Raw genomic sequence first — 19,284 nt, forward strand, 5'->3', positions numbered from 1 at the left:
AGGAAATGATATATAAACTAAGGCATAAAAGCTAAGTAGGAGTTAGCCAAGTAAAGAAGCATGGAGAGTGAAGCAGCATATTTTCAGGACTGGATACAAGATACACCAGGGAATATTAAAGAAACTATGAGGACTTCAGTATGACTAAGGTGTAGAGTGTCTGGTCAGCACACATACACTACTTAACATGAAGGTGCCTGTGATCAGCCTAGCTCACAGCAACCTCAATCTGCTGGGCTCAAGCGATCCTCCTGCCTCAGCCTCCTGAGTAGCTGGGACTACAGTCATGTGCCACCATGCCCGGCTAATTTTTTCTATATATATCTTTATTTGGTCAATTAATTTCTTTCTATTTTTAGTAGAGACACGGTCTCTCTCAGGCTGGTTTCGAACTCCTGACCTCGAGCAATCAGCCTGCCTCGGCCTCCCAGAGTGCTGGGATTACAGGCGTGAGCCACCACGCCTGGCCTCCCCTCTATTATTAACATCTTGCATTAGTGTGGTACATTTATTATAATTGGTAAACTAATATTGATAAATTATTCACTAAAGTCCATAGTTTATTTTAGGCTTCACTACTTGTGTTTTAGAATTCTATGGGTTTTGAAAAATGTGCGACATAAGTAACTGCCATTACAGTATCATACATAATAGTTTCACTGCCCTAAAAATCCCTTATGCTTCACTGATTAATCCCTTCCTTTCTTCCTACCTATGCTACTTGTTTGTAAGTTTCTTTGTTCAAAAATTTTTTGTATTTTGTCATTTATTCATGTGCTTTACATTTTATTTTATGCACTCCTTGCTTTTTTAAAAAGTATATTGCATTGTTTAGAATTGGAAAAGATTTTAAGAGATCATCTAGCCTAGGAATGTAAAATATGTCACCAAAAGCTTCCACTACCTATTTGTTCATTTGTCCCTAGTGGATATTGTTTAGAGAATCATGGTTATCTTTCCTATTGAACCTCAGAATCCTTCTAAAGACATTACTTTAGGAAGGCCCTACTAGTCATCAGATTTGGCACAAGAGTTAAAACCTATTTTTGGCTTCAATCTAGTCTAAACCAACCTCATTTTGCCAACAAAGAAACTGAAATCCAGAAAAGTGAAATGACTTACCCCAGGACACAAAGTTAATAACTTGCAAAGCAAGAATAAGTTGAGTCTGGGGCTTCTTACTCAATCCAGTGGTATTTCTACTATACCTCTTTTAAGGTCATCTCAGAAGAGAAATTTTGTGAAGTAACAGGAAAATTATTATAAAGTGCACACTTCAAGATTTTCTTCAAAGATATGCATTTCTGTTTTCAATACCAATAAACCTCTGGTTATGAAGCAATTACTTGGTAGTGGTTTTTAAACATGATTATTTTAACTCTTTAAACAAAATAACATTTAGAAACCCAGTATGAAAAACATGTAAGTGGAGCTTTTCTAATTGAAATAGGTGTGTGTGTATATGGGGAAGTAGAAGTCTGGCTGGGTCTGTTCTTTGCCCCACTCAACCTCAAATACCAAGTAACTCTAGGGACTCCCTGAGTTTCTACCAAGAATAGTTTGAAAGCCATTGTCTTTGAGGAACAAATGTTTCTGCCTAAGGAACTATTAATTTTATATAGTCATACTTTAAAATACATATTTTTCCATCTCAGATACTATATCTCTTCTCTAAATATAATGGCTGATAGACTGATGTGTCAATTATGACCCCAAATTATGCCAATGAACTGGATATATATAATAAATTATTGGTGACTCATCCTTTAATTTGTTATATTTGACTTAATAAGCAGACTTCATATTGGATAATTAAATCAGGCAAATGCTACTATACTAGACTATGTAAAGGTAAGGTAATACTTTTGAAATATACCTTAACTATTTAGTCCTTTTGCATAAAATACACATACAAAACAAAACAAAACACCTCTCCCAGCCTTTGAGTATTGGCTTTGTGGTGTGGCACTACTTTAAAGCTTTAGCCAAGCAATTTTCAACTCTGGCTTAACCTATACATTCTGCTTTCCTTGAGCCTAGATATATTAGCCAGAAGTGAAATCTTAAGGTCTTCTCAGTTATTTTCTGAGCATGCATCCTATCCTTGGCATTAAGTCACTTTCTAAATTCCTAAGTCTACATGAGGACTTTTGAATGCCCTAATTTCCCAAAGAAATTCTCCTCAGGTTTTTCTCCCAGGCCTTAGGCAGCATATTGTATGCCTCAATCATAATCATTCACCTTACAGTATTTTTGAGCAATGCCCCCTGTTTTTCCCTCCTGAGTGGGTCCTGAGTTAAGCCATGCATGGTAGTATTTTCTTGTGTTTTATTTCCTTTTTTTTCAAAAATACTGATAACATACTATTAATTTTATATAATAACCTGCATTTTCAAAATTTTTGCATTGCAGAATTGATATAAAAGATACTTGGGATTTGGAAGTGACTCTTGACCTATTTTTCTAGCTTTTTTACCCATAATATGACATATATGATAGAAATATCCCTGTGTCCATCTTTTTTTTTTTTTTTTTTTTTTTTTTTGAGACAGAGTCTCACTTTGTTGCCTAGGCTAGAGTGAGTGCCGTGGCGTCAGCCTAGCTCACAGCAACCTCAGACTCCTGGGCTCAAGCGATCCTTCTGTCTCAGCCTCCCAAGTAGCTGGGACTACAGGCATGCGCCACCATGCCCGGCTAATTTTTTCTATATATATTAGTTGGCCAATTAGTTTCTTTCTATTTATAGTAGAGACGGGGTCTCGCTCTTGCTCAGGCTGGTTTTGAACTCCCGACCTCGAGCAATCCGCCCGCCTCGGCCTCCCAGAGAGCTAGGATTACAGGCGTGAGCCACCGCGCCCGGCCCCTGTGTCCATCTTTAACAGTGTAAAAAGAAACCTCTTCCTCTTTCTACCTCATCCATGATATCAGATATTTTTTTTTTCCCTTCTGTGTTCATTTTGGGAAATGTTACATGGAGGATATATTAGTGGATTTATTAGTTTCTTGTGAATCCCATAACACCACAAACTGAGTAGTTTAAGACAACAGACATTTATTCTCTCATAGCACTGGAGGCCAGAAGTATGAAATCAAGGTGTCAGAAAGTCTGCATTTCCTCTGGAGGTTCTATAGGAGAATAGATTCTTTTTCTGTTTCAGCTTCTGTTGGTCCTAAGCATGTGGCTATATCACTCCAGTCTCCATCTTCATGGTCCTAGTCCCTCCTCCTCTTCTGTCTAATCTCCCTCTACCTTATCTTTATAAGTATACTTGTCATTGTATTTAGGGCTCATCTGGATAATCCAGGATGATTGCCTCATCTTAAAACCCTTAATTACATATGCAAAGATTTTTTCTCCAAATAAGGTAACATTCACTGGGTATAGGGATTAAGTTGCAGACATCTATTTGAGGGGTTCACCTTTCAACCCTTAACAGAGGATTTGGGAGGGGAAGTGGGATAAAGGACTTCTCAGTGGGTGGCTGTCATGGTGATATATCTGCAAAATGAGTAGACTTTTTGTACTACCCAGGTTTAAGATCCTATGGACAGCTTCAGTGGATGTTATTATACTAAGTGACAATCCTCAGTTTCTTTAGTCAGTGCCTGAAAGGGGAGGAATAAGGTGTTAAAGGGGAAAAAGTCATTTGCATGTGATATATATTGTGTCTGTTTTAAAGGAGAAACTGATTTTTAAACTGTGACCGATTTGTTTATATCCATTTATTGGTCATCAAGTTTACAAAGTTCTCTCATTATTCATTTTCTGAACTTTTAAGGTTTTCATATCTGCTGGCTCATACTCATTCACTTTTGAGCATCTCTTTGAGTGGAGTGAGAAGCTGAATATACAAATAGCCTGCAGTCGCTATATAAAAATAAAACTCTGACCCATAAACTGCAACATCCAACCTGAGAAGCTAAACCCTAACCTGCGCAGCAAGCCATCCAGGAAGTCAAACTACATCCTCTAGCCATCAGCCCTAAACATCTAGAACTTGATCAATAACTGCCAGGTTCCCTAATTTTTGTACCTACTTCCAACTTAGGAGCAATTAGAGAAAGTCAAATATGCTCCCCTAACTGATCACATAAGACATCCCACTTATAGTGTTAGCCTGCCTCCAGCTTCCCCATGCCAACAGCCTCCAATCAGGGCATATATGAAGCCTTCCATTTTTACCACTATAATGTTTTTTCACTCTTGTTTTGAGTCTCTGCAAATTGCAAGTGAGGGTGGCTCACTACTTTGCTATAGCAAACTGAATGAATAGCTTTTAGTTCTTATTTTGGTGGTTTTCATTTATTTTCATGGGAGGCATTGGAAAGTTTGGAATCCACTCTCACTCACTGAAATGAAAGTGTAGGCCTCAGGGAGGCTGCCCTCAATCCCACCATTCTAGACTCTTACTTAGGCACTGCAATTCTATGGTAGTGTTGCAGTGAGAGGCTGCCAGACTTCTCTGGCTAGATTTTGGCAATAAGAGGCAGCAGGGCTTTTTACTCTCTGTTCCTCCTAAAACTAGCTGAGATTTTTTAAGGAGTCTATTCTTGCATTTCCTTGAGGGTTTTTTTTTTTTTTTTTTTAGACAGAGTCTCGCTTTCTTGCCTAGGCTAGAGTGAGTGCCGTGGCGTCAGCCTAGCTCACAGCAACCTCAAACTCCTGGGCTCAAGCAATCCTCCTGCCTCAGCCTCCCGAGTAGCTGGGACTACAGGCACGAGCCACCATGCTCGGCTGATTTTTATATATATATATTAGTTGGCCAATTAATTTCTTTCTATTTTTATGGTAGAGACGGGGTCTTGCTCAGGCTGGTTTTGAACTCCTGACCTTGAGCAATCCGCCCGCCTCCGCCTCCCGGAGTGCTAGGATTACAGGCGTGAGCCACCGCGCCCAGCCTCCTTGAGGGTTTTGACCATAAGAGGAGCCAAGCTCTGGGACTTCTTTTTTAGGGACCCACACTACTGACTCTTTTATTGTTGTCTTCTCTTCTTTCAGATCTTCCTCCCTGCTGTCTAGGAAGAGCCTTTTATCTCACCTCTGTAATGGGTTCAAATCCTGACATTATCACTTATAAGCTGTGTAATATTGTGCAAATTACTACTTGGTAACTCATTTTCCTCATCCAAAGAATGGAAAAGATAACAAACAGTACCTACTTCATAGCGTTGTGAGGATCAAATGAGGTAAATTTACATACAAAAACTTTAGAACAGTGCCTGGCACATAGTGTTTATGAACTGTCGGTTATAATTACTTTCAGGGGAGGTAACAGTTTTAAACTGTTACTAGTGCTGTGATAGAAGTAGGTAAAGAGTACAATCTGGGTCATAAAGAAGATTGGAGTTACATTCTGTTAGGGAACAAGATGTCACGAAAGGCATCATAGGGGAGTTATACTTAAAAGATCAGTAATCACTTGTCAAGCAGATGGTGGGAAGATACAGGACTGTGAGTGTGTACAAAAAAGCAAGAAAATGCAAAGCTGAAGCATGGGGGAACTACAAATAGTTAAGTATGGTTAATGGTGGAGAAGGGTGTAACTGAGAGGTGGGAAAGAATGATCTTCAGATGCCTGTTTCAAAGAATGAGTATGGAGTTTAGATTTTAACCTGTAGCTCAACAGGTCTCAAAAATTACTGTACCTGAGAATCACCTGGAGCTACTCATTTAAAATTTAACTATCTTTGCCCTAGCTTTAGATTTTTGGAGGAAGGTTCAGGGATCTGCATATTTAATTAGTACTTCAGATGATTCTGAGGAATAAGGTTTTCTTATACCACACTGTGAGAAACTTTCTGTTGGAGGCTATGTAGACTTGATTAAACTTGCTTTTCTAAATATCCCTCTAATGCCATTGTTCTCAACCTTAGCTGTTACCATTTGTTAGAGGTGGGATCCAGAGATTATAGTTTTAAAAATTCCTTAGGTGATTCCAATGTTCAGCTAAGGTTGAAAAGCACAAATCCAGCAGCAATGTGGATGACCCACATTAAAATAGAAAAACTAGAAATAGGCAGTTAATTAAGATATCATTGTAATAGTACAGGCAAGAGTGATGAGAACATGAACAAAGGCAATAGCTGGAAAACAGAAGAAGTAGAGAGTAACTGAGACGTTAAGACTAGCTCATCTAGGATTTGATGATTGACTCCATATGGGGGTGAGAAAGTGGGTGATATTAAGGATGACTTCCAGGTTTTTAAGTTGGGGTTTGAGTAAATGGACTTGCCATTCAACAAGATGGGAATTATGGGAGGAGAAAGAGATTTAGAAGACTACCATTTTATATTAGAGGTGGGAACAAGGGAGAGGTGACCTGAAATTATTGTTATTCTTTAGTATTGGTTCCCAGATTTCAGTGTACAAAAACAAAATCACCTGAGCTTTTTAAGAGTACAAATTAAAATGCTCGACATCTGTAATCATTAGAGAAATGCAAATCAAAACCACAACGAGATATCACCTAACCCCGAGATTGGCCTCTATCAAAAAATCCCAAAACAACAGATGCTGGCGAGGATGTGTAGAGACAGGGACACTCTTACACTGCTGGTGGGACTGCAAATTAGTGCAACCTCTGTGGAAAAGAATTTGGAGATACCTCAAAGAGCTAAAAATAGAAATACCATTCAATCCAGCAAAAGCACTATTAAGCATCTACCCAAAAGAGCAAAAAACATTCTATAATAAAGACATCTGCACCCAAATGTTTATGGCAGCCCAATTAACTATTGCAAGGATGTGGAAACAACCCAAGTGCCCATCAATTCATGAGTGGATTATTAAAATTTGGTATATGTATACAATGGAATATTAATTATAAGAAACAACAGTGATCTAGCATCTCTTATATTTCCTTGGCTAGAGCTTGAACCCCTTATCTGATGTGAGGTATCACAAGATCACAAGAATAGGCTCCACATGCACTTGTCATCAAATTGGCACTGACTGATCAACACTATGGTGCTCACATGGTAGTAATATTCTCCAGGGATTAGGGGGGTGGGGGGTAAACTCACAACTAATGGACACGGTGAGCATTGTAGAGGGGAAGGGCATGCCTCTGATCCTCGCTTGGGTGAGGCAAAGACATAAAATGTAACCAAAATGTTTGTTCCCTCATAATATCCTGAAATAAATAAATAAATAAAAATAAAATAAGATAATATAGAGAAATCAGTAGTCAAAAAAAAAAAGTACAAATTCTTATTCCTTTTCCCATCTTCTTTTTAGGAGGACTTGGAATGGGGCTCAGTGAACTGCTTCTTTCTTTCTTTCTTTCTTTCTTTCTTTCTTTCTTTCTTTCTTTCTTTCTTTCTTTCTTTCTTTCTTTCTTCTCTCTCTCTCTCTCTCTCTCTCTCTCTCTCTCTCTCTCTCTCTCTCTCTCTCTTTCTTTCTTTTTTTTTTTTTAATAAACAGCCCGGTACAATGTTTAAGCCTTTGTTAAATGTCCTGAGGAACATTTAAAAACTAGAGCTGAAAGCAAATTGAAAATGGCTCTAAAAGTCTATTCCATGCCTATAAATGGACATTTATTAGTAATTCTTAAAAGTTTGATACCTATAGACAATTAAGATGTTTTACACAGTTCTATAAAATGTTCACAAATGATTGAATCATGATAAATGATTTTAATGCACAATTGAAAAGGTAAAGGTCTGTGTGTTAAAGTGATTAATTTAATGTAACAGTTCTGTCATTATAATTAAAAGTGATATATATGTAAGTGTATCTGGACCCATATAAGTAAATATCTCTTGTATCACAACTGCTCATTCATTCCATCTTCAGGAATTTCAGAATCTCTTTGTTCTCCTTTGCCTTGTGAAACATTTCAAAATCCTAAAAAAAATTAAAATGAACTTTAATACCAATGTTGATAATTCCCAATTATAAAGTCATTAAACTCAGCTGTCCAGGTTAAGTTTGCTAATTATCTTGCCAGACCTTTGCAAACTTCTGCCAGCTAAGTTAGATGAAAAAATTCCCTAGAATACCAGTTATTTCATATTATAATGTATGATGAAAACCACTGCATAAGTATCCCAAAACAAGCAGTGTGATATATTTCCCTTTTATGACAATCTTTTCATCATAAAGTACAAATTGTTTTGTCTTCAGGATCATAATTAACTTATTCTATAGATGGGCAAACTTGACCCTCATGCCCCACAGACATATTTTTTCCCATGTATATGACCTTAAGATATGAAAATAAAATAAAATGGACATTTACTCTTACTCCACAATATTCTTGGCCATTGAATATCTGAGGTGGTAGAGCCTTAGGGGTAGATACCTTCATCCTCATTTCTTGAAGTACTTTCAAACTGACAGAAATATCTATTAATTCATACTTTACTTTGTAAGAATCTAAAATTCTGATAACTTCTTCCTGTCTCTGCTTCACCTAGATAGAGGTATAGAGAGGTAGAAATATGTTAATCAACTGGTCCCAAAGTTTTTATGTATTTTTCATTTTTTTTCTGTGTATTATGTTATGGAAGAAGGACGATTTTTAATGGTGTAAAGTCTCTTTAAGAAATAAAAGGTAATTTTCCTGTGAAATCACACCCCCCACACACATATACATACATATGTACATTTTATATATATGGCATATATGTCATATATAAATATGTTTAATAGGTATATTTTATATATAATATATATTATTTTTTCTTCCCATGGATTTTTATCTATTTAGGCATAGTCTCTGATTGTAATTTGGAACTTGTAGCATGTTTCCCTTGAATCTAAAAACTTGGTATCATGCCCATTTCCATATATATAAAAAAGAAGAACTATAGTAAGGTTTCAGTGGGGGCTAAAAATCCCTAATGCATTATAAATATTTACCAGATTGACTTCATACTGCAATGAAGTGGTAATAACATTCTGCCAACAGTTGAGGCAGGCCTTTGCATTCATCGCTGCATTCATTTATGCTGATATCTATGGCAGCTCTGTATAGGAAATGGACATGATACCAAGGTTTTAAATTTGAGGGAAACATACTACAAATTCCAAATTGCAATCAGAGACTATGCCTAAATATCAAGATAAAATCCAGAGGATGAAAAATTAAAATAAATAAATACACAAGAGAATTAAGATTCACAAATATGCAAGTGGATAAAAATGGTCAGTTCTTGCTCTGTCATACCATATGAAATGTTAGACTTCTATCATATGTTAATAGGCTGTATTTCTCCCATTGTCTTTTCCCTTGAAACACATGCAACTGCTAAAGTAAAATTGTAATAGTTGGTTATCTTTTAAACCTATTTAAAAGATATTGTCACTACAATCTTTAAAATACCTTCAACATGAATCTTAGGTGAAGGTTGAGGTTTCTACGTTTTCACATGATAAGCTTGGACCATTTTGTCACATAAAACCTCTGATGATAGAATGAGAAAACATGTGAAAGCAATTTGACAAGTACAAACCCCAGCTTATTCAAGTGTGATTCCTGCGAAAGTGCTTGTCAGTAGGCTTTTTGTTTGATGATTTGAAAATGTAATCCAGCCGTGCTTAGAAAACTCTGTTTGTTTCCAATGGACAGCTGTGAAATTTCTGAAATTCCAAAATACAGCATTTCTACTTTCTAAGGCTTATTAGTTTTGAAAATTTCAAAAGCACGTTGAATGTGGCTTAAGTGACATTTTTAGTAGTTTTTCAAAACCTTTTTCAGAGGAACACATTAAAAGAAGAACAGTTGCCTTGACCAGTGCTATTCTGTGTGTGATTAACAGATAGGCAGCATCAGCATTATTCTACCTTAAATCTACAAAATCAGACTCTCTGGGGAGTGGGTCCTAGGAATATGTTTTAACAAGCCCTCCAGATGATCTCTGTGGTACAGTTTGAGAGTCATGGACCAAGAGTTGGGTGAGTCCTCTGCTGCATCCATTGTGATCTTTATTCCAAAACATGCCCTCTTTCACACTCTTACTTCCATACCCAATAACATAAATCCCAGTATTAAAAACAACAACAGCAACTGGTCAAATTACCCATACTTTTCTTTTTAAAAACTCCTTCTTGTTATTATTGTTTCTTAGTACTCAGGTGAAATCACTAATCTACCTGGACAGGCTTTCCGTAAAAGCAATGGACTTTTTCTAGGTTCAAATCAAATCTCATACCTCCCTGCAGCTATCGTGGTGTCTGGCACATAGCAAGTGTGTGATGAGTGTTTGTCAATCATTTATAATCAACTACCAATCCTTCAGTTTTCATGCTTCTCTAAAAAACTTTGCAGAATGAGGTTCTTAGCCATATAGTGATTCTTCTATTACTGTGCTGTACAGTTTATAACCACTAGCCACATATGACCATTGTGCCCTTGAAATGTGGCAGGTCCAAAATGAGATGTGCTATGTGTGCACAATACATAATGGACTTTGAAGACTGAATATGAAAGAAGAATGTGTAACATTTTAAAAATTATTGATTACATATTGCAAAGATAACATCTTTTATATTTTGTGTTAAACAAAATGTATTAAAATTAATCTCATCTCTTTTTTAAATGACTACTAAAATTTCTAAATTATGTATGTGGCTCTCGTTTCTGTTGGACAGCATTGTTCTATAATACTTCCCATAACCTGGTCAAAAATATTCCTCTAAACCTTAATTCATCTAAGAAATGTTTGATCTATGCAAATACACTTGCTTCTTAGAAATCAACATTCAGTTTGGCCTTCTTCGAGGTTGCCTAGCCTTCTTTGAGGATTTTGGCCATCCACTCACTGGTATTTTTCCTCTCCCATCCTAAACAGGGTTTTTTATGTTTCTTTCATTTGAAATGTAGCAAAGTTGTTAGAGGTCCTTAAGATGGTTGAGCACAGGATATCAAAATCTCCCAGATCAACCAGTTCTCAGAGCACAACCTGGGTGAGGCTATTAAACATTTTCTCTGCTCTTTCTTACCCCTCCCACCTCTGTAATCCTAGAGAGTAGGGAGTTGAAGAATAAAAGGTAGAAAGGGGCTGGTAATGTCTTAGCACAATCTTGAAGTCCCCAGTCTCTCCCTCCCACTCCCAGCCCCTGCTGAGGTCATTTTCTTCCTACTCACCTCCCTAGAGCCTGACACGCTGGTGTAATACACTTTAACAGAACTCATTGTTCCAAGGCTACTTTGCAGAAGTAACACAGGGTCAACCTCTTCACCGCTGCTTCACGCTCAATTCAGCTTCGCTGAGTCCCAGCACCCGGCCCTGCCCTAACCCGTGGCGGCGGTTGCTAAGGGCCAGCGACCCGTGCGCTCAGGATTGGCTGGGAAACAAGTGCCTCTGTGGCGCAAGCGAATGCCCATTCTGGGGAACACAGTGCGGCTGGTGACGAGGGGGTGGAACCCCCACCGTGCTAAGGGCAGGGGTTGGACTCTTGCAGGTGATAAACTCCAGCTAAGTCCTCTTCTCTCTCCTCATCTGCCAGGCCCAGGGGCGGGGGAGCGGGAAGAACAAATGGACTCTGCAGTCCTGCTGCTCCTTTCCCCCCTCCCTGCTTGGGAATTGAAGCCAGGGGAGCCTTCCTGCTGGCAACCGCAGCAGCCGCCACGTATGAAGATCTTAGGCACCTGGGGAAGAAGATGGTCAAAATGCAATGTGATGAGAGGAGAAAAGAGATAAATAAACTCGTGTTGCCTGGCTTTGTAGGGACAGAGCCAGGGTGCTTGTAGGGATGTGACCAGCCTAGCACCCTTTGTTATCTGTTAGCATAGGGAGGTGCCTCCTTTCTCTCTCCAGTGCTCCCGCCCTTCTTAATGACCTGCTTTGCAGGCTGCCCTTTCCTTCTGGGAGTCCACCTTTTGGTTTGTGTAACAGCGGGTGCTGTAGTCCCTGCCTCTCCTAGCACTTCCTCTTCCTTTCCCCTGTGTAAAAAAAGATGACCTCTCGCTTAAATGCCTGCTTCCTCTTCAATACACCATAGCTCATTTTTTCCGGCCTTTTCAAGTTTAACTTTTCTCAGAAGTGACAGATAGTGACAATATTTACAGATTTTGTGGGTTTAACAAAGGTGGGAAATGGGAATTTTGAGTGAAGGGCCAAAGTACTGCAGCTCCAGCTTTTGAGTTAGATACATTTGTATTCTATGGCTTTATCACTTAAAAGCTATGGATATCAGACAAATTACTTCCTTCTGAGTGTCAGTTTATTGTTAAAGTGATGATGGTGATATCAACCTAAGAGCATCATTGTGAGGATTAAATGAATTGAATATGTAAAAGTGTTCCAGCTCTATCCAGACACACTTTTACATATTCAACCCATTCTACTAAATATCTCAAGAATGGACAAACAAGCACCATATGTACTCAGCAGCATATTGGTATTAACGGATCAACACCTAAGTGGACATATAAGAGTAACATTTATCGGATGTCAGGAGGGTGGGAGGAGGGAAGAGGGGATGGGTATATACAAACACAATGAGTAACAAGTACAATGTTTGGGGGATGGACATACTTGAAGCTCTGACTTGAGGGGGGAGGGGGGCATGGACAACATACATAACCTTAACACTTGTACCCCCATAATACGCTAAAATAAAAAAAGTGTTTGTCACATGCTCCAACACATTGTAGGTAGTTCAGAGAATGGTAATAATTATTATTGTTGATTGCCAGACTATTTGCATATTGCTTGGGACATCTATTAATAAGACAAAGCATTTAACTTCAAGAAACTTACAGAGTGATAATTGATAAGATGAGGTAAATACAATGTAGAGAAGCCTAAGCCAGACTAGGTGGGTCAAGGCAGGCTTCTCTGAAGAATTGAGAGCTAAACTGAAACCTAAAAGATGTATAGTCTTCTAGAAAATTATGAGAATAAAAAAAATTTAGGTCGAAGGAATAGTCATGAAGCAAGATGGTAATTGGACCTTTGGGAGCAAGTAGAGGCTGCTGAGGAAGTAAACAGGGAAAATCACAGAGGCTTTCAAATTTCATGTTGGCTTTTGGTTTTTAATCTTCTGGAGGCTGTTTCCTGTTTTGTTAAATTGTAGATAATAATAACTTGTAGATTTGATGTGAAGATTAAGTCCAGAAGTTGCCTAAGAGCATCTTTCACTTATGAAACACTCAATGAATTGTATCTCCTCTTATTGTTAATTCATGGGTGATCTGGAGCTATTGAAGATTTTAACAGGTTTGTGTGAAAGGCAGGCCAACCTAGTATGACAAATGGGTTATAAAGAAGCAAGACTGGAAGCAGCTACAGCAATCCAAGAATGAAAAGTCATCACAGTAGTGAAAATCAGAGATTCTTAGGACAGGGCATTGGTACAATGTGGATCAGCTGGATGTACGGGTGAAGAAGACAAATGAGATAGGATATAACCAATGGAAGGAGTCTCGGTTAGGAGCAATTGGAAAGCTCTATATTCTTTTAATATTTCTTTGTAGTAGTATTAATAAAAAATCTTTTTTTCTTTTCTACCATTATTTTCATTATCTTTCTGGTGTGGGATTGTGACATACTTCCTCATTTCACTGTAAACCATTCCCTTGGCTCCAAGCTAAATCAATGCACTATCTCTTACAAAGAGGAGACTTTTAACAACCTAAAAGAATTTGGCTGGTTTGGCATACAAAATTGGAATTAACTTACTCTATAAAATGTTTGTGATAATTATTTGAAGTGGTAAAACACTGTAAAACAAAAACTGTGTTGATAATTATAGCTAAAAATATCAACTATGTAGAAATTTTGCTTGTTTCCCAGTCTGCTTTGGCAGTTTGATTCTGGGTTTAAGATCATTGTAAAAAATGGATAAGAGATTTGTGGTTTGGAAAATACATTATAAAGAAAGTAATAAAGTATTTTCTTCTCTTTTTATGTGTGTAAATTAGTTTTTTGATCATTCGAATGATATATGAACACATCCTTATTTGTACAATAAATCAAGCCATATAGAAATATAGGGATTAAATAGTAAAAATATTCCTTCACTTACTTCCTACCACTCTATTCCCTCCCCCTGCAGAAGAAACTGTTAATAGTTTGATTTATATCCTTTTCTACCAACATGGTTACATATGTTAAGGCAATTAAAAGGGAGAAAAAGTCAGTTTAGCAAGGAAGTTAAGCACACTGGCTTCAAAGCCAGGTTGTCTGAGTTAAAACCTAGCCTCTACTAGATGATATTGGGCATGTTATCTAACTTCTGATGTGTCTGCCCTTCCTCATAGGTAACACGAGGATAATATCTGTTCCATAGAAATGTCATGAGGATTAAGTTAGTATGTGTGAAATATTTATATTAGTGTCTGCAATATAGTACATACAATTTGTGATTGAATTATACTAAATATATTGTTCTGCCACTTGTATATTCATAGAGAAAATATAGTGTAGTGATTAAGACCATGGGCTCTGCTTCTGAATCTAATTGTCTGGTACAAATCTTAGTTCCATTATTTACTAGTTTTGTACTTTCAGCAAATATATAAGCTTTCTGTCTTTGTTTCCTCTGTGAAATTGGGATATAGCTTTAGATTTAAGGTAAGTAGTATATATAGAACATTTAGAATGACCATCATGTAGTAGTTACTCAACAGATGCTAATTATCATTATATCATTAAAAATGCTCAGTTTAGTATTTAATGTTATAGATATACCATAATTTATCCATTCTTTTATTGATGATCATTTATTTTATTTCTCATTATTCATTGTTATGAAACATACTAATTACCATATTGTTCTCTTGTACTTAAAAAATTAGAACTGTCTCTACCTTTACTTGCATGAAGAAAGCTATTGCTGTTAATATTTTCTCACTCTGTTTGTCATTCGAAACTTGAGTAAACACTTTCAAGATCCTCTTTTGGATCATTACCATACCACACATTCGATCAGCCCACTCCATTTTCCTATTAGTTTGCTTAAGTACTAGAGTATGAGTGGAAAGCAGAACCATTCTGTGTGGTTAAAGCTATCTTTCTGAGGAGTAAGCAAAAGCTGAGAATCAAAGAAGCCAAAGGGACTTTTTCTGTGTTTGGACTGTTGGAATTTCAGGGACGAATCTTTAGATATCCTGACATTTGGAAAAGGTAAGCCTAAATTTTTACATATTTTGGTTCATGGTGTTTTATTTTCTTCCAAAAAGCCTTTAAGTGTGAATATAAGCAGATTATTCTGGATATATTTATAGCAAATATTATAAACCTGTAAGAGGAAAATTGTGTATTGAATCAAATCTGCTTTATTCTTTTACACTTTTATGGAGTCTATAGAGAAAATTGTAAGTCTAAAAACTGTGCTAAAGAGCTGTGTAAAAGACTGAAATAAGTGCTTAGGGAAGTAAGATTTGAGTCTAAAAGAACAGGAAAAAAAGGGAAGGAAAAGAAAAAGAAAGACGAATGACAATGAATTTGACAAACCTCTTTGTATTTACATTATTATTAATTTTTAAATTTATTTTTTAAATTGACAGATAATTGTATGTTTTGATCATGTATGACATGATATTTTGAAGTGTATATACCTGTGGAATGGTTAAATCTAGCTAATTAAGAAGTGTATTACCTCACATAGCTCTTACCACAAAAATGATAACTATGCATCTACACTACTGAAAAAGTAAACTGGCTATATTTTGATTTCAATAACGAATTTGCATGAGCCCAAGCTATATATTAATTACCACATCTTGTATACATTCTAAGGTATACTCAATTTTTAAATGCAACTCAAATGACATTAATTAAAAGTTCAGTTAAAACCAATTCCTTGACAGCAGCCTTTTTTTTTTTTTTTTTTTTTTTTTTTTTTTTTTTTTTGAGACAGAGTCTCACTTTGTTGTCCAGGCTAGAGTGAGTGCCGTGGCGTCAGCCTAGCTCACAGCAACCTCAAACTCCTGGCTCAAGCAATCCTTCTGCCTCAGCCTCCCGAGTAGCTGGGACTACAGGCATGCGCCACCATGCCCGGCTAATTATTTTTATATATATATCAGTTGGCCAATTAATTTCTTTCTATTTATAGTAGAGACGGGGTCTCGCTCTTGCTCAGGCTGGTTTTGAACTCCTGACCTTGAGCAATCCGCCCGCCTCGGCCTCCCAAGAGCTAGGATTACAGGCGTGAGCCACCGCGCCCGGCCAGCAGCCTTTTTAAGTAGACTTTTTGATGATAATTTATCATTTCGAAATAAATCTTTAAAGATAGTTGAATATAATAATTATATAGTTATATGAGTTTATGCTTTTAAAAATGCATGTGCATCATAATATTACCCTGACAATAATCTTGTGAAGATTAATTAATTTCTTTTAATTCATGAGAAAATTGAGACACAGAAACAGTTAAATCAATTACCTAACGTTAAAAGTTAGTGGCAGAACTGGAACCCAAGTCTCCTCATTGTTGGTCCTATTTTCTATTCTTTGAGCAACACTGCCTCCCTAAATCACTGTTGTTTCAGGTATGAGATAAATTCTTACTTGACACTTCAATGTACATTGCGTTAATGAGTTATTTTATATTACAGGAATATACTACAGTGTTCCTTTTAGAAAACTTGTCTAGTAAAATGCTTGGAGAAGCCTTCCTAATTGATCTCCTATACAAAGAACAGAAATATACAAAACTTTGCAAACCATTCACATGTAAGACCTCAAATGATGAACAGGAAACTTGGAAAAAGAAGCTTTTAAATATAGAAGAGAATTCACTTTTCCCTGCTAAGATGGAAAATCAAGAAAAAGATATGGAAGAAAGTTTAACAGAACAAAGTAATAATACAAATCAAATAAAATCCGTGGATGAGATAACTGTAACAAAATGCAAAGGTATACCTCTTCCAGGAAATGTGTCCATTGCATTGCCCATTCCAAAGAGAGAACAACAAGATGAAAGACAACTGGATTTATATAGATCCTGGTCATGCACAAGTATTTGCCATAATTATCCTGACCTACAGATCGGAGGTGACCACGTGGGAAACATGTATGATTCAGGCTGCTTTGTGGAACACACACATGATGATGTTTCTAATGGTCCTCTTTTACTTTCAGTGAATATGTCATTGGGTCATTCTCCTACCATTGAGCCTCTAGAGAAACTACCTGCCTCCAAGTTATTGAGTGCAGATGAAATCCAGGAAAAAAGTATGTTGTTTCAAAAACAGCCCCTCTCTAATTCCATGCTTAATAGTTATATGGAAAAAAAAGTGGACGAACTCTACAAGCAATTTTTGGAAGAAAATCTCACCAAGTGCCTCTCCATAACCAATCTTATGGCTTCCAATCTGCTAATGAACAATGTAAATCAGATTAGCCTCCAAATCTCTCAAGACCAGAACATAGAGGTGTCAAAAGCTCGAGAAGCTCTTCTGCATTCTTTAGCACGATGTAATCTCCACAATGTTTCCCATGGAAACAGTTCTGAATTCAGCACTCCTAACTTACAAATATCAAACCAGACAAGTAGGGAACTTGTATCGCATATACAGTAGGAACCAACTGTAGATTGTTTGGACTGACTAAAGAGACTGCGGTAACAACAGTCTTCTCTGTGTTATCATGTCACATCAGGTCTTCTTTGGAGTGTGGTTGTTATACCTTTTTAGAAGTAATTTGACCCATGTTACATCTGAATTCTTGTAGGAGACAACTATAATAACTAAATCTTATGACCAGATTTTCTTATTGTTTTGACATATTTAGTAGTTTCCACATTCAAGTTTGTATGTGCTTACCTATCTCATTGCCACTGCACCCCAAATTGATTACCTCACTGTCACTTAGCTTTATTTACCACAAAAGTAGGATGAGGAATGGATTGTTGCTTTAAGCTACTGAAAGGACCACTGGTAGATATATCAGAGAGGGGTATTTATTTCTCCAAAAAGTGCTTTTGACTGACGTAATAGTCTAGGGGAAATTATTATAATTAGATGCAGATTTAGATATCTATATCTATATATATCTCAAGATTAGGTGTGAGGGCATATACAAGGAAATGCTTAAACAAAGTTGGATTTTAATGATGTTTGAAAAAAATGTGGAGGGGGGGCTTAAGGAAAAGTGGAAAATTTGCCAGTGCTATTTGTATTGAAACTTGGTGCTTTTGAACTTTCCTGGGACAAGCACCAACTTTTTTATATCATTATGTTATGCCTGATTGTTTTCAGGAATGAGAGGAAGGAAACCATACAGGTAGAGTGAAAAAAGTGCATAGAGAACCACTATTGATAAATGAAGAGGCTCTCTCTCCAACTTTTTACACTTCTCGGATTATCCTCAATCATGATCCTGGCTTAGAATAAAAGTCTGCAGGGTACCTAATTGTATGGTTTATTGCAGGCTTAAGAAAAGGACCCAATATATAACAGCTCATAACTCTAGAAATGGTAAAATGATTGGCATGCGCTTGTGTTTGTAAAATGAAATGGTATAAATTTCTCTTATAAAGTTGTTATGATTGCATTATATATTAATAAGATTTGTCCATTAGTAATCACATATTACCCCCCGATTATCTTTGTGGTATTTGATTAAACTTTATAGAATGAGTCACATTCTATAGAATGAGTCACATTCACATCAATTTCCTCACATCTTGATCCTTTTGGTCATACAATCCTTAGTTTATTTTTTCCCTCTTCAAAGTTCTATGATCTAATAAAGTACCCCTGATTTACCTTCTGTTGTTCTCTTTATCATGCTCTTCTTCACCATCCTTTTCCATAATGCTCTAAATCAATTTTTATCATTTAGACATTTAATTCTGAAGAGATAATGGTTAAGGGTTTCAGAAAAATTGACTTAACATCTTATAGATACTGAAAAATAGCTGTTTGTAGATTGTCTTTTATATTGTTACATTTCTACATGTAATAAAAGTTACTAAAATGACAAAATATTTATGTTAAACTTTACTAAAGTGAATTAAATGATACTGTTCAGCATTACTAGTGTGAATAGTTTTCTTAGAAACAGTGATATGTATTAATACTTTATGAAGCAGATATATTCATAGTGTTAACACTACATAGGATTATATAAAAAGCCACAGTATTTAGTGCATATAAAATTTAGAAATGCATTTAGTTATAATCTCAGATTTTAAATTTCCTCCTCTTGTCTATGTTATCAAACTTCTTATTATCTAAAGATACTTTTGGCTAAAAGGATCTAAACATTTATTGTAATACTTAAATAAGGAATGATGATGAATTTGATGTTCTGTTGTATCCTGATTTTATACCTACTGACTTCACTGCTTGAATGAAATATGCATATGAGGTTGTGATTTAGCATGGT

At 36.5% G+C, this 19,284-nt stretch overlaps 2 protein-coding genes across 4 annotated transcripts; one reads left to right on the forward strand and one right to left on the reverse strand.

Moving 5' to 3' along the window:
- Positions 1–7,615: 7,615 nt before the first annotated feature.
- On the reverse strand, positions 7,616–11,300 carry LOC105885422 (SH3 domain-binding glutamic acid-rich-like protein 3). 3 transcript variants are annotated; one of them, XM_012790335.3, is made up of 4 exons: positions 11,091–11,300; positions 8,864–8,970; positions 8,247–8,414; positions 7,616–7,846 (listed from the first exon to the last, which is right to left on the reverse strand). In XM_012790335.3, exons 2-4 carry the CDS (start codon positions 8,945–8,947, stop codon positions 7,781–7,783), a joined length of 318 nt encoding a protein of 105 aa, XP_012645789.2. In that variant the 5' UTR covers positions 8,948–8,970; positions 11,091–11,300; the 3' UTR covers positions 7,616–7,780. The 3 variants fall into 3 exon arrangements, with proteins under 3 accessions (XP_012645789.2, XP_012645788.2, XP_012645790.1); XM_012790334.3 differs by having other exon boundaries at positions 8,241–8,414; XM_012790336.3 differs by lacking the exon at positions 8,864–8,970 and having other exon boundaries at positions 8,241–8,414.
- Positions 11,301–14,684: 3,384 nt separating this feature from the next.
- Positions 14,685–18,932, forward strand: LOC105885423 (TLR adapter interacting with SLC15A4 on the lysosome-like). Its single transcript, XM_012790337.3, has 2 exons — positions 14,685–15,075; positions 16,509–18,932. The coding sequence occupies exon 2, from the start codon at positions 16,551–16,553 to the stop codon at positions 17,472–17,474; it is 924 nt and encodes a 307-aa protein (XP_012645791.2). The 5' UTR covers positions 14,685–15,075; positions 16,509–16,550; the 3' UTR covers positions 17,475–18,932.
- Positions 18,933–19,284: the final 352 nt, after the last annotated feature.

This window comes from Microcebus murinus, chromosome X (assembly GCF_040939455.1).
Source record: "Microcebus murinus isolate Inina chromosome X, M.murinus_Inina_mat1.0, whole genome shotgun sequence".
Lineage (NCBI taxonomy): Eukaryota > Metazoa > Chordata > Mammalia > Primates > Cheirogaleidae > Microcebus > Microcebus murinus.

Bases quoted from the DNA above. Each gene is read 5' to 3' on its own strand.
- LOC105885423 (XM_012790337.3), top strand. From the start codon at position 16,551: ATGCTTGGAGAAGCCTTCCTAATTGATCTCCTATACAAAGAACAGAAA.
- LOC105885422 (XM_012790334.3), bottom strand. From the start codon at position 8,947: ATGAATGCAGCGATGAATGCAAAGGCCTGCCTCAACTGTTGGCAGAAT. The intron at 8,415-8,863 runs GTAAATATTTAT...ACCTCTATCTAG, and splicing joins TGCAGTATGAAGTCAATCTG to GTGAAGCAGAGACAGGAAGA. The intron at 7,847-8,240 runs GTAAATGTCCAT...AATTTTTTTTAG, and splicing joins AAGAATATTGTGGAGTAAGA to GATTTTGAAATGTTTCACAA.